The sequence below is a fragment of the Bos indicus genome, chromosome 15 (assembly GCF_029378745.1).
Source record: "Bos indicus isolate NIAB-ARS_2022 breed Sahiwal x Tharparkar chromosome 15, NIAB-ARS_B.indTharparkar_mat_pri_1.0, whole genome shotgun sequence".
NCBI lineage: Eukaryota > Metazoa > Chordata > Mammalia > Artiodactyla > Bovidae > Bos > Bos indicus.
Genome location: NC_091774.1, coordinates 79,254,937 through 79,269,469, shown reverse-complemented (window position 1 = coordinate 79,269,469; position 14,533 = coordinate 79,254,937). Strand labels below are relative to the sequence as shown.

The window sequence follows — 14,533 nt, the reverse complement described above, 5'->3', positions numbered from 1 at the left end:
AGGTTATCTGCTATCAAAATGAAAAAAGATTTAAAAAAAGTTGGCAAATATGGTTATAAGAGAATCCCTGTACACTGCTGGTGTGAATGTAAATTGGCAGAGTCACTATAGAAAGCTTCTGCACAACAAAGGAAACTATAAGCAAGGTGAAAAGACAATCTTAAGATTGGGATAAAATAATAGCAAATGAAGCAACTGACAAACAGCTAATCTCAAAAATATACAAGCAACTCCTGCAGCTCAATTCCAGAAAAATAAACGACCCAGCAAAAAATGGGCCAAAGAACTAAATAGACATTTCTCCAAAGAAGACATACAGATGGCTCACAAACACATGAAAAGATGCTCAACATCACTCATTATCAGAGAAATGAAAATCAAAACCACAATGAGGTACCATTTCATACCAGTCAGAATGGCTGCGATCCAAAAGTCTACAAGTAATAAATGCTGGAGAGGGTGTGGAGAAAAGGGAACCCTCTTACACTGTTGGTGGGAATGCAAACTAGTACAGCCACTATGGAGAACAGTGTGGAGATTCCTTTAAAAACTGGAAATAGAACTGCCTTATGACCCAGCAATCCCATTCCTGGGCATCCACACCGAGGAAACAAGAATTGAAAGAGACATGTGTACCCCAATGTTCATCGCAGCACTGTTTATAACAGCCAGGACATGGAAGCAACCTAGATGTCCATCAGCAGATGAATGGATAGGAAAGCTTTGGTACATATACACAATGGAGTATTACTCAGCCATTAAAAAGAATATATTTGAATCAGTTCTAATGAGGTGGATGAAACTGGAGCCTATTATACAGAGTGAAGTAAGCCAGAAAGAAAAACATCAATACAGTATACTAATGCATATATATGGTATTTAGAAAGATGGTAACGATAACCCTGTATGCGAGACAGCAAAAGAGAAACAGACATATAGAACAGTCTTTTGGACTCTGTGGGAGAGGGAGTGGGTGGGATGATTTGGGGGAATGGCATTGAACATGTATAATATCATATATGAAATGAATCACCAGTCCAAATTTGATGCATGATACAGGATGCTTGGGGCTGGTGCACTGGGACAACCCAGAGGGATGGTATGGGGAGGGAAGAGGTAGGGGGTTTCAGGATTGGGAACACGTATATACCTGTGGCAGATTCATGTGTATGTATGGCAAAACCAATATAATATTGTAAAGTAATTAACCTCCAATTAAAGTGAATAAATTTATATTTTTTTAAAAAAGAAAACAATATAAATGCATTTCAAAAATAAAAATATACAATAATTACTATATGACACAGCAATCCATTTCTGAGTAAATATTCAAAAGCAATAAAATGTCTCAAAGAGACCTCTGAACTCCCTTGTTTAATACGAAATTATTCACGATAGCGAAGATAGAAGAACAATGTTTTTGTCAACAGATAAATGAATAAAAGTGGTGTGGTATTATATGCAATGAGTTATTATTCAGTGTTAAAAAATAAAGAAATCCTGGCATGAATAATAACATGGATGAACCTGGAGGACATAATGCTAAGTGAAATAGGCCAGACACAAAAGACATATACTGCATGCAGTGCTTATATGTGTAATATAAATTAAGAAAACAGAACTCAGGAATGGAGAGTAGAAATACTGATTGCCAGGGTGAGGGAAAGAGGGAGATGTTGTTCAAAGGATGCAATCTTTCTGCTATAAAATAAGTTCCAAGGGAAGCTTTCCAGGTGGTGCTGGTGGTAAAGAATCCACCTGCCAATGCAGGAGATGCAAGAGATGTGGGTTCAGTCCCTGAGTTAGGAGGATCCTCTGGAGTAAGAAATGGCAACCCATTCCAGTACTTTCACCTGGAGAATCCCATGGACAGAGGAGCCTGGCAGGCTACAGCCCATTGGTTGCAGTCAGACACAACTGAAGCAACTTGGCACGTGGCACACAAGTTCTGTGAATCTCATGTACTTCACGATGACTGTAGAGATTAATACTGTCAACAAAATTTGCTAAGAGAAAAAACAGATGAGGTGATAGATATGCTAATTTTATTTTGGTAACTATTTCACAATTTACAGATATTTTAAATAATCACCTTGTGTACTTTAAATATATTACAAAGTTACAATTTGTAATACTTTTACATTACAGCTTTGCCAATTATACTTTAATAAATCTGGAAACAAAACAGAACCATTATATTAATGTTTAAACACCACTCCTTAATTCCTACCATGACTCTAAAAACTTCAAATTATATGAACAACTTGATTGAACAAGGAAAATTTACCAGAATTATTTTGTTTTTCTGTCTCCTCAAGAAAATCAAAAGTTAATTTAATTTGTGTTTTCCTTTACATATTTCATCTCTAGTTTTGAATGTTCATGCCAGTTACCCTTGAATAGAAATGCCATCAGGCCCAGCAATCAGATTTAGTATCTTTGTGATCAGCTCCAGGAGACTTTACCTTCCACGGAAAAGCAGTATAAAGTAGACCTAGACGTGATCTACAGTTCATGAGGTAGTGGCCGTATTCACGTTTTCACTTCTTCAATAGCAAAAATTTGACTTTCTTCCATAAAAAATGACAGATCAATATTTTTAAAATTTTTTCACAAAATAGTCATATAGAAACATCATATATTCCAATAATACAGATTTAAGGCATTTCCACTTGTCACGATTACTGAACTACCTTTCTTCCCATTGGATCAAAAATAAAAGAGATCATGACAGATGTGATTACTAATTTGGAAAGACTCAATGATGAAGGTATAAATCATTGAGTCCTTCAAAAGTCACATAGTTCTCTAGCTAGATGGTGCAATACTTGGAGTTGAATGTGCATCAGCAAATAAGACAAATGCCCTAGAATCAAGGAATTATGACAAGAGAGAAAGTCAGATCATGGAACAAATTTTAAAACATAATATAATAAAGGTCAAACTAGCTATTAAATAAAGAACACTACAATAGAAATGTTTAACTTCACTTGAAAGAATAATGGGTTACTTGTCATAGAATGTGACATATCAGCTCTACCTCAGAGATGAACAGGTGATTGACAGTCAGACCCTGTCACCACTTTATAGGCTGTAAAGTTGTCTGTGTCTTGTGAAGAGTATAGCACAACACCTGATACAGCTAGATATTTATTGAACACTACAATAAATGTGAAGAGGTGACTCCTTGGAAAAGACCCTGATGCTGGGAGGGACTGGGGGCAGGAGAAGAAGGGGACGACAGAGGATGAGAGGGCTGGATAGCATCACCGACTCGATGGACATGAGTCTGAGTGAGCTCCGGGAGATGGTGATGGACAGGGAGGCCTGGCATGCTGCCATTCATGGGGTCACAAAGAGTCGGACACGACTGAGCAACTGAACTGAACTGAACAATAAATAAAGTGCTTCCCTGGAGGCTCAGAGGTAAAGAATCTGCCATGAATGCAAGAGATGCAAGATCGATCCTTAGGTCAGGAAGATCCCCTGGAGAAGGAGGTGGCAACCCATTCCACTAGTCTTGCCTGAGAAATCTCATGGACAGAGGAGCCTAGCAAGCTACAGTTCATGGGATCCCCAAAGAATCAGACACAACTTAACAACTAGACAATGACAACAATAAATAAATAAATAGGTAAAGGCTGACTACATGATGGTAAGGAATCATTCTGCAATGCAGGAAACCTGGGTTCAATACCTGGGTCTAGAAATTCCTTGGAGAAGTGAATGGCTAGCCACTCCAGTATTCCTGCCTGGAGAATTCCATGGACAGAGGAGTCTGGGGGTTACAGTCCATGGCATTGCAAAGAGTTGGACATGACTGAGTGACTGAACTGAACTGAACTGACACAGCCTACCGAAGATTCAGAGCAACAATAAAAACTCAATCCATCCTTTCTCTCTTACTAAGTTTAAAGCCTTTGTGTCATTTTCCAACTTGACCAACTTCAATAGAAAACTTGAAACTCTGTGTACTATATTCTCTTGTGAAACTGTGTACTATATCCTTTTGTTAAAGCTTATTTTTTCTTATGAATATACTTATAATTAAAGAAAAATCCTATACATGGCATGAACAGAGGGCCATAACTCATAAACAAATTAGATAATGCATGAACACTGGATAATTTGCAAGATATAGCCTGTGAAGTTAAGAAATGGTGCATTAATAATTAGAAACTTAGTATCCAATGAATTCATACACAGATATAGATCAAATTTGAGATTCTGAATGTCCTATTCAGCCTTTCCCAGCAGGAGAACTGCTCTACTTTCCTAAGATGTAGAGTTTGGGGAGATAGGGAAAGGGGAGTGGCCAAGTGGCTAGAGCTCCTCAGAGCATATTCCACAGAGAGAGAAACTTCAAGGCAGCACTAATTGACCCAGAGGCTGTCATGGTTATTTTTTAAGTTATCACTTGATAAACAGTTTATTGAGTTTAAAAATATAGCATGTCATGAAGAGAAGATTCTCCTCAACAAATCAGAGGGTACTTTTTATACCTAAGTTGTACTGATTTAAGCAAATTATGAACTTCAAGCAAAGTTAAGAATGGATGAATTTGTTACTTGAATACATCAGACATTTATATTAAAAAGGCCATATTTTCTGTAATAGAGCAACATGTGGTGATTTTTAAAACAAAAGGTAAGCAGCTATAATTTTGCCCTGGTTAATTTATTATAGCATGTTTTTAATTCAACAATCAAAAGAAATACAAATTTTTTTTTTCCAAAAAAGATTTGTTTATGAGATAAATCTTCTGAACTTGAGATATACAGACAGTATATTGAATTTTGATTAACAAAACGGGCTCTGGTGTTACACTGCTGAATTTGGCATCATCTAAATCACACACTACCTTCTTGACATTGCACAATTTACTTAACCTTTCTTGCCTCTGGCTTTTTATGAAAATGTGAATCATTAGAGTACTTATTTCATTTATATTGCAATACATGAGATAACAAACAAAGTTAGCACATAATCTGTTTAAATGTTGATAGAAATAAAACATTTATTTCAGATAATCACACCTCTCTCCTTTCCATTGCTGATCGTCAGTGTTCTTGCCTGGAGAATCCCAGGGACAGGGGAGCCTGGTGGGCTGCCGTCTCTGGGGTCACACAGAGTCGGACACGACTGAAGTGACTTAGCCGTAGCCATAGCCATTGTTATTTAGTCACTAAGTTATGTCCTGCTCTCTCGGATCCCATGGAATATAGCCTACCACCTCCACTGTCTCTGGGATTTCCCAAGCAAGACTACTGGAGTGGTTTCCATTTCCTTTACTGGAGAACCTTCCCAACCCAGGGATCGAACCTGTGGCTCCTGCCTTGGCAGGTGAATTCTTTACCACTGAGCCAACAGGGAAGCCCATTGCTATACTTGTTTCTGCTAAAATAGAAAAAAATGGTAAAGGAAGAACCGAAGTTCCCATGTTGGAATTGCCAACAACGATTAATTGTTAGTGGAGAGAACAGATCAACTTCTGTAAAGAGAATAATCAAAAAAAGTTATTTATGGGGATGTTTCAGATATTAAATAGGATTTGAGTTAGATTTTTTATTTAATTTTGCTTTCTATAACATAGCCTCCTTGTCTCGTGTTTTCTTAGTACAACTGTAAGAATTGGCATAGATAAGAGAAAAAATACATTAAAAGTCCTGAAAGTTAGAATGTTTTTTCCCAAGATACTGTTTTTTGTCTGTACCTACCCAGCATAAAGTAATTACTAAATTTAACTCAGTATTCCTGACAAAACACTGCCTTGTACATCTTTTCTCTCCCAGGCTGAGAAAAATTCCACTCCAGGGCCGGATACAAAGTGGCTAATTTCCGAAAGAGCCAAAACTTAGTTTTAAAATAATAATGATAAATACAATAAGTATGATGATGATCATAAGAAAGAACGCCCTATAGGACTACAACCATCTATTCAAATCATAGTTAACATAGTTGATGCTACTTGCCCCTCAAAAAACTGAGTTACATCTTATTATTACTGTATATATTTTCAACTAAGAAAAAACAAGCTCTGGTAATTTAAGTAAAGATATATTACAAGAATATATCTAAGTTTCATTTTAAGTTATTCAATGTCAGAATCTTTGGTCAGTGAGTACTTGAATCTGTTTAAATGGACCATGATTGCTGAGTAGAAAATCTACATGCATGCAGTTGCCTGTCAAGAAATCCTTATACATAAGCTGTTCACCTATGTAAGTGCTTGACCAGTTTTTGGAATATGAAACTGAGTGAGTATATGAGTGCATTTTTTTTCCTGGAAAATATTTTACTATATTTTCTTAAAAGTAACAATAAAAGAATAATTCTGTGATACCCTAAGATATGACAATCTTCCTCAAGTTATTTTCTGGACCTCCCGTAATGCCTTTAATTCTCACTGGGTAGACTCCACACATCCTAGGTTTCTGTCTGACTCATCTATCTGAAACCACACTAATTTCTGAGTTTGTAATGACAGAAACTAAATTCATATTATTTATGCTTAGTGTCCATAGTATATAACACACTTTTTATTTAGCATCCACTTAGTAATAACAGCTTTCCCCAATAAACTACAATATGTATGACAAAATATATATTGATTTACTGCCTCATACATTCAAACAAGGGTTTACCAGGTGGCTCAGTGGTAAAGAATACGCCTGCCAACGCAGGAGTCACAGGGAGGAGACGTGGGTTTGATCCCTGGGTCGGGAAGGTTCCCTGGAGGTGGGAATGGCAACCCATCCAGTGTTCTTGCCTGGAAAATCCCATGGACAGAGGAGCCTCGTGGGTTACAGTCCATGGGGTAACAAAGAGTCAGACACGACTCAGCGAATGAAGACACACAGACACATTCATACAAACATCTGTGTCACTGAAAATTCAATCCCCCCTTTCCTCAGCTGGTTTTTAAATGCTATCATCTCTGAAGAAAAATAAAACATATATACATACATAGAGATATAAAATCTTGAAGGTGTGAGATGATATAACATGCAAAAGTAGCTACCCAAAAGTGCAAAGAAGAGGAAATAAAGAGCAAAGAGATCAGAAAACGTAAAGATAGAGATGACAAGAGAAGATTCAGAGAAGCACACTAAGTCTGAGTTTGAGCAACATACCATTAATATTTGAACTAGAACTTCTCAGGCCCTTGTTCCCTTCTCTTGACACTTTTGAGCTATAGGCAGAGATGAAACAGGAGGGAACTTCTGCCTTTAGAATTCACTCTGAAAAATTAATCACTGACTTAAAGATAATTCACTACAATAAGAAGGGAAAAACTTGAAATTAATGAGAGCTAAGAAGTTAAAGTAGAAATGGTAAATATTTGAGTTGTCTGGGTTTTGTGTCAACAGTGGGAAACTGGAGAGCTCCTTAAAAGAAGAGAGGGGAGTTGTGCTCTAAAGGAAGCAAAGGCAAATTAGGGAAATGAAGGTAAAAGTTAAAAAGAATGTATGACAGTGTGGATCTAGGAAATTGCAGCAATCTGTGAAAAAAGTCACAGTTTAGCATTAATGCAGGTTGGCTGGAAATCACAAAAAAATGATTTTGAGGAAGCAAGTCTGGTGATGGAGAGACTAAATTTATTTGGTGAAAATGCTTAAATATTAAAAGGAGTTGATTAGAGAAATGGTACAGTGCATTTAGCACTGACAGTGTGGATCTAGGAAATTGCAGCAATCTGTGAAAAAAGTCACAGTTTAGCATTAATGCAGGTTGGCTGGAAATCACAAAAAAATGATTTTGAGGAAGCAGTCTGGTGATGGAGAGACTAAATTTATTTGGTGAAAATGCTTAAATATTAAAAGGAGTTGATTAGAGAAATGGTACAGTGCATTTAGCACTGTGTATTTCAGATTCAGATATTTAGAATATATATTACTCATTCACAATACATTATACATATATATATATATAATATAATGCCTATATTAAGAAACTCATATTTAAAGATAAGAAAACATACAAAAGGACATCTTACATTTTGTCTGGCATGAACTCTGAGATTAAATTCTCTTAGACATTTTATTTTCCCTTTTTCTTACTTAGTTACCCTGTGAAGGCTATCATCTTTTAGTTTTTGTTGTTTAGTCACTAAGTCATGTCTGACTCTTTTAGACAGTATGCACTGTAGCCTGCCAGGCTCCTCTGTCCACGGGATTTCCCAGGCAAGAATACTGGAGCACGTTGCCATTTCTTTCTCCAGAGAATCTTCCCAACCTAGGGACTGAACCTGTGTTCCCTGCGTCTCCCCCACATTGCAGTCAGATTCATTACCACTGAGCCGCCTGGGAAGCCCCCATAATCTCACTTAAGTATTTTTAAAGGTCTAAAATTTGGTAAGCAGGTTTATCGGTCATTAAGATTGTTGAGGCGCCATGGTAGGGGTGAGGACGTATTCCAACAATTCTTACTGACTTTATGTCAGGTTCTAAACTTCAAGTGAATGTGTGACCCGCCATGATGTTTTATTTCTAATATTAATTTCTATGATATATTAAGTGGTATATTGCCCTCTATGATGGAGGCAAGTGGAGAGTTCTAATTTTTTTTCTGTCTGGGATCTAAGCCTCTTTCCCAGCAAGTGAGTGACCCAGGCTGACCTGAGCTCCATCTTGCAGTTGAGTTTTATGATCACCATGCCCTTTGGTTATCTGAGATGGAGCTCACTTCAAATCAGATGTGAAAGACTCTTATAAACTAATTGCAAATTAGAAGGTGCTAGGCAGAAAAAATACAGCTAAAAAGCAAACGGAGACCAGGAAGGGGAAGTATATTTCTTTAGAGAATGTCCCAAGTTACCTAGAGCTGTTCTTATCCTGAGAATAGGCTACTTTTCATGTTTGCTCTTATTTTACTGTTGTCTGTCTTGCTGTGTTATTCATATATTCAAAATCTCTCACATGAGTCAAAAGAACAGAACTCAAGATTTTTTTGTTTTTACATAGTGGAAACTGAGGATATTGGATTTGATATATCTTAAACACAAAACAAATAAAATTTTAAATGGATATATATATTATATTGTGTGTGAACATGCATTAATTCCCTTCAGTCATGTCTGACACTTTGCAACCCCATGAATCCCCACACTCCTCTGGCCATGGGATTCTCCAGGCGAGAATACTGGAGTGGGTTGCCATGTCCTCCTCCAGAGGATCTTCCCAACCTAGGGACTGGACTTGTGTCTCTTACATCTCCTGCATTGGCAGACAGGTTCTCTATATTCTATCAGTGAAGTTAAAATCATCAATTTATTTTAACCCATTTCACTGCTGGTTCCAGTGAATTGTAGTGACTTCTAACCTTTTGTTCGCAGATGGGATCCAGAGGACAAAATCCCCCACAGTGGAACCAGACTACATTGGTGGATTTCATCTTGCTTGGCTTCTCTGATATTCCCGACCTACAAGGATTTCTTTTTGGGGTGTTTTTGATCATGTATATGATTATTCTCATGGGACATAGTCTCATTATCATAATAACCAAGATGGATCCTTCCCTCCAGACTCCCATGTACTTTTTCCTAGGGAATTTTTCTTCCTTGGAAATATGTTATGTATCAGTCACTGTCCCAAGGTTATTAATAGATCTTTGCAGTCAAAGCAGAAATATATCCTTTCTGGCCTGTGCTGCTCAAATGTATTTCTTTCTGGTGTTTGGAGCCACTGAGTGCCTTCTTCTGACTTCAATGGCTTATGACAGGTATGTCGCCATTTGCAACCCACTGCTGTACCCTCTCCTCATGAACAGTAGGTTGTGTATCCAACTGGCCGCTGGCTGTTGGGTCAGTGGAGTTCCAGTGCATATAGTATTAACCTACCAGATCTTCTCTCTACCCTTCTGTGGCTCTAACCAGTTGAATCACTTCTTCTGTGACATACCTCCAGTGCTTAAGCTTGCCTGTGGGGACACCCTTATTACTGAGACATTAGTTTATGTAATTGCTGTTCTAGTTGTCACTGTTCCTTTTATGTTGATTCTTGGATCTTACGTGAGAATAATTGAGACCATCTTGAAGCTGCCTTCAGCCACTGGGCGAGCCAAGGCCTTCTCCACCTGCTCCTCCCATCTCATGATTGTGGCTTTATTCTTTGGATCAGGACTCATTACATATTTAAGACCAAAGTCCAGTCATTCTATAAGAATGGACAAATTTCTCTCTCTTTTTTATACCATTGTCACACCAATGTTTAACCCCATGATATATTGTCTGAGAAATAAAGAGGTTATGGTAGCACTGAGAAAATTTTTACTGAAATGAATTGTAATATGACTCAAAACCATCACTTCATAAAATTTGTTTCTTATTTATTATAGTCTCCATGCACTAATTTCTGTTCTTTTCCAATTTTTCTATGAATCTTAATTATTATAGATAAGTGATATCATGTCTAGATTAAATAAAGCCTCCTGCTATTTTTAAATAATAAATTTACCCCAAACTCAGTTCAAGGTATTGAAATTTCTGAAATAACACGTGGTGGTGTTGGTTTAGTCGCTAAGTCTTATCTGCTTCTTGTGGCCAGGTTGCTTTGTCCGTGGGATTCTCCAGGCAAGAATAGTGGAATGGGTTTCCATTTCCTTCTCCAGGTGATCTTCCTATCCCAGGTATCGAACCCGGGTCTGCTCCATTGCAGGCAGATTCTCTACCAATTGAGCTGCGAGGGAAGCTCTCATAGCAGTTATTAATGGTTTTTGTTAGTGTTGTTGCTTTTTAACATTCAAGAACATTGCCTATATGCATGCATGCATGCTCCATTGCTTAGTCCTATCTGACCCTTTGCAGTCCCATTGTCTGCAGCCCCCAAGCTCCTCTGTCCATGGGATTTCCCAGGCAAGAATACTGGAGTGAGTTGCCATTTCCTCCTCCATGGGATTTTCCTGACCCAGGCACCCACCCATGTCCAACCACCTGGGAAGTCCCAATGCCTACATATTCTGATTAAATGAGATTGTTCAAGCTTATATCCCAAGTGCCAACATATTGTCTAAAAAATAATAGACTAAAATAATGACTTATAACAAAGTATAGCAGGCCTAGTACTTTTTGCCCCATTTGAAGATGAGCACTTGAACTGAAAATACGACATCATTTTTCAAGACATAAAATGTTAACTTAGGGTAGATATACCTCTGATGACTTCACAGAATGATGGGAAGAAGTAATAATATCTTGTTGCATTTGAGTTCAGAAAGTTTTTTCCAGATTTTCCTTGTGAAGTGTGGCAAGGCAGGTCAGGAAGTTTGGTTTTTTTTTTTTTTCACTGCAAAACACCTCTCATGAAGACAACCCTGGAAACCAGTTTCTAGAGTGAGGAAACTAGACAGTGCGGGGAGATGGCCTCTAATGCTGCCAGTGCAGATGTGACCACAGTGATGGACAAGAGTGGTGCCTGAATGATCACCAGTCACTCCAAGTGTGTATAGAAAGCTGCGAGTCCTGTAGGACGAGAGTCAGTGTAGATGCTCCTACACACACCCCTGTTTCTACAAGAATTAGAGAGGGAAAGATCTGGGGATGCCTCCACATACGCTGGTAGGGCACCCTCAGGTACTGGCTTCTGAATATAGTATTCATCTCAGAACACACTACATGCTTGAGGGTACGAAAACACTGTCTTATTTTATAGGAAAAGAACCATTTTGGGGGTCAGTGTTGTTGCCAAAGAGAGATTTTCTACAATGGCCAACTCATTGATCTCCTGGGTACAAGATCACTTCTATATCATAACACGCATAGAGTCCATTGTGTCCCATTGAGTGAAAGTCCCTCAGCTGTGTCCAACTCTTTGTGACCCCATGGATGGTAGCCCACCTGGCTCCTCTCTCCATGGAATTCTCCAGGCAAGAATACTGGAGTGGGTAGCCTTTCCTTTCTGCAGGTTATCTTCCCAACCCAGGGATCAAACCCAGGTTTCTCACATTGCAGTTTCTTTATCATCTGGGTCACATGCATAGAAAACCTCCCCAAACTGGTTCCTTGGTTTTGACCACTTAAATCTTATTTTAAATGGGCATTTCTCTCTGAATATGCCTTTTAGCTCGCTATGTATTATTCTTCGCTTTCCAACATGCTTCCTAGTGTTAGTCACTCAGTCATGTCTGACTCTGCAATCCCATGAACTGTATCCCACCAGACTCTTCTGTCAGTGGAATTCTCCAAGCAAGAATACTGAAGTGGGTAGCTATTTCCTACTCCAGGGGGTCTTTCCAACCCAGGGATCTAACTGGTGTCTCCTGCACTGCAACAGTCTCTTTACCATCTGAGTCACTGGGGAAGCCCCTGGGATATCCTTATCCTTCCTCAAAAATCCAGGTCAGTACTGGCAAGTGAAGAGATCTGTTTTCCTCTGATATTAGAGGGAAAAGTTCAATGATGCTTTGTAAAAATAAGCTTACATGAAAAATATTATGAATATTAGAATGAAATTCCTTTACAAATGAGGACAAAATGTTTTACAAAGACTAATAGTTAACAAAGGAATTCAGAGCTTTTAATGAGTAGGTAAATTATAGGGCAGATTGTTTAGAAGTCAAGTACCACTATGAACATAGGGGTGCATATATCTTTTCCAACTATAATTTTGTTTGCATATATGCCCAGAAGTAAATTGCTTGATCATATGACAACTCTATTTTCAGTTTATAAAGGAACCTGCATACTCTTTGCTATAGTAGCTATATCAATTTTCATTCCCACCTATAATATAGAAGGGTTCCCTTTTCTTCACACCTCCAGCATTTACTATTTGTAGACTTTTCAATGGGCTTCCTTTGTTGCTCAGTTGGTAAAGAATCTGCCTGCAGTATGGGAGACCTGGGTTTGATCCCTGGGTTGGGAAGATCTCCTGGAGAAGGGAACAGCTACCCACTCCAGTATTCTGGCCTAGAGAATTCCGTAGATTATATAGTCCATGTGACCACAAAGAGTCGGACACGAATGAGTGACTTTCACTTACTTACTTAGACTTTTATGTGGCCATTCTGACTTATACGAGGTGCCACTTAATTGTAGTCTTGATTTGCATTTCTCTAATGATTAAGAAAGTTGAGACTTTTTCATGTGCCTGTTAGCCATCTGTATGTCTTCCTTGTAGAAATGTCTATTTAGGCCATCTGTCCATTTTTGGATTGGGCTGTTTGTTGATGGTATTGTTATTGAGCTATATGAGCTGTTTGTATATTTTGGAAGTTAAGTGCTTGTTGGTTGCATTGTTTGTAAAAATTTTGACCCAGTTGGAAGATTGTCTTTTCATCTTGTTTATACTTTCCTTTCCTGTGGAAAAGCTTTTAAGTTTCATTAGGTCCCATTGGTTTATTTTTGCTTTTATTTCTATTGCTTTGAAAGAATGACAAAAGAAAATGTTCCTATAATTTATTTATTTCTATAAATATTCTCTCCTTTCATATGGACACCCAATGTAATTTATTTCACCTGTGACTTGTATATTTGATATCAAAAATCTGTAGTTAATCCCCATGTAAGTTAAGAATCACAGACAATTTCAAAAAAATAAATGCATATGTGCTCTGAGGCATATAGTAATTCCCATTGGCTATCTATTTTACATATTGTAATATAAGTTTCCTTGTACACCTGTGGCTGATTCATGTTGACATTTGGCAGAAACCAAATGTAAAGCAATTATCCTTCAATTTAAAAAAATCAATAAATTTTTTTAAAAAATGAAAAAAGAAAAGAAAAAACAAATGCAATTTGTTTATATTTTCATATTATTGCCCTACTTGCTCAGGTAGAGTTTCTTCAATCAATGGATGTAGTTAGTGTCCCCTTCTCATTTATTTCACTCAAAAAATGAGCTGGATTAACACAATAATGGGATAAATTCCTTGCACTAAGGTTGAAAAGCAGAGACATTACTTTGCCAACAAAGGTCTGTCTAGTCAAGGCTATAGTTTTTCCAGTGGCCATGTATGGATGTGAGAATTGGACTGTGAAGAGGGCTGAATGCCAAAGAATAGATGCTTTTGAACTGTGGTGTTGGAGAAGACTCTTGAGAGTCCCTTGGACTGCAAGGAGAGCCAACCAGTCTGTTCTGAAGGAGATCAGCCCTGGGTGTTCTTTGGAGGGAATGATGCTAAAGATGAAGCTCCAGTACTTTGGCCACCTCATGAGAAAAGTTGACTCATTGGAAAAGACTCTGATGCTGGGAGGGATTGGGGGCAGGAGGAGAAGGGGACGACAGGATGAGATGGCTGGATGGCATCACTGACTCGATGGACGTGAGTCTGAGTGAACTCCAGGAGTTGGTGATGGACAGGGAGGCCTGGCGTGCTGTGATTCATGGGGTCGCAAAGAGTAGGACACGGCTGAGTGACTGAACTGAACTCAACTGAAGGTAAAGTATAATAACTTGATTGGGGATGTGCACCATTTTGGAATAAGCTAAAACTACAGAGAAAAAGTATATTAAATAACCAATCAAAATTAATAATTTTTAAACTTTGACAAGAAACATTAAAGTAACAAAGAGATCTGTAACTACATCATGAG

At 38.1% G+C, this 14,533-nt stretch overlaps 1 protein-coding gene across 1 annotated transcript; it reads left to right on the top strand.

Annotated features, from left to right (window-relative positions):
• The first annotated feature begins 727 nt into the window (after nt 1-727).
• LOC139187193 (olfactory receptor 10AG1-like) lies at nt 728-10,279 on the top strand. The gene is made up of 2 exons (XM_070803197.1): nt 728-826; nt 9,365-10,279. The coding sequence occupies exons 1-2, from the start codon at nt 740-742 to the stop codon at nt 10,277-10,279; spliced, it is 1,002 nt and encodes a 333-aa protein (XP_070659298.1). The 5' UTR covers nt 728-739.
• Nucleotides 10,280-14,533: the final 4,254 nt, after the last annotated feature.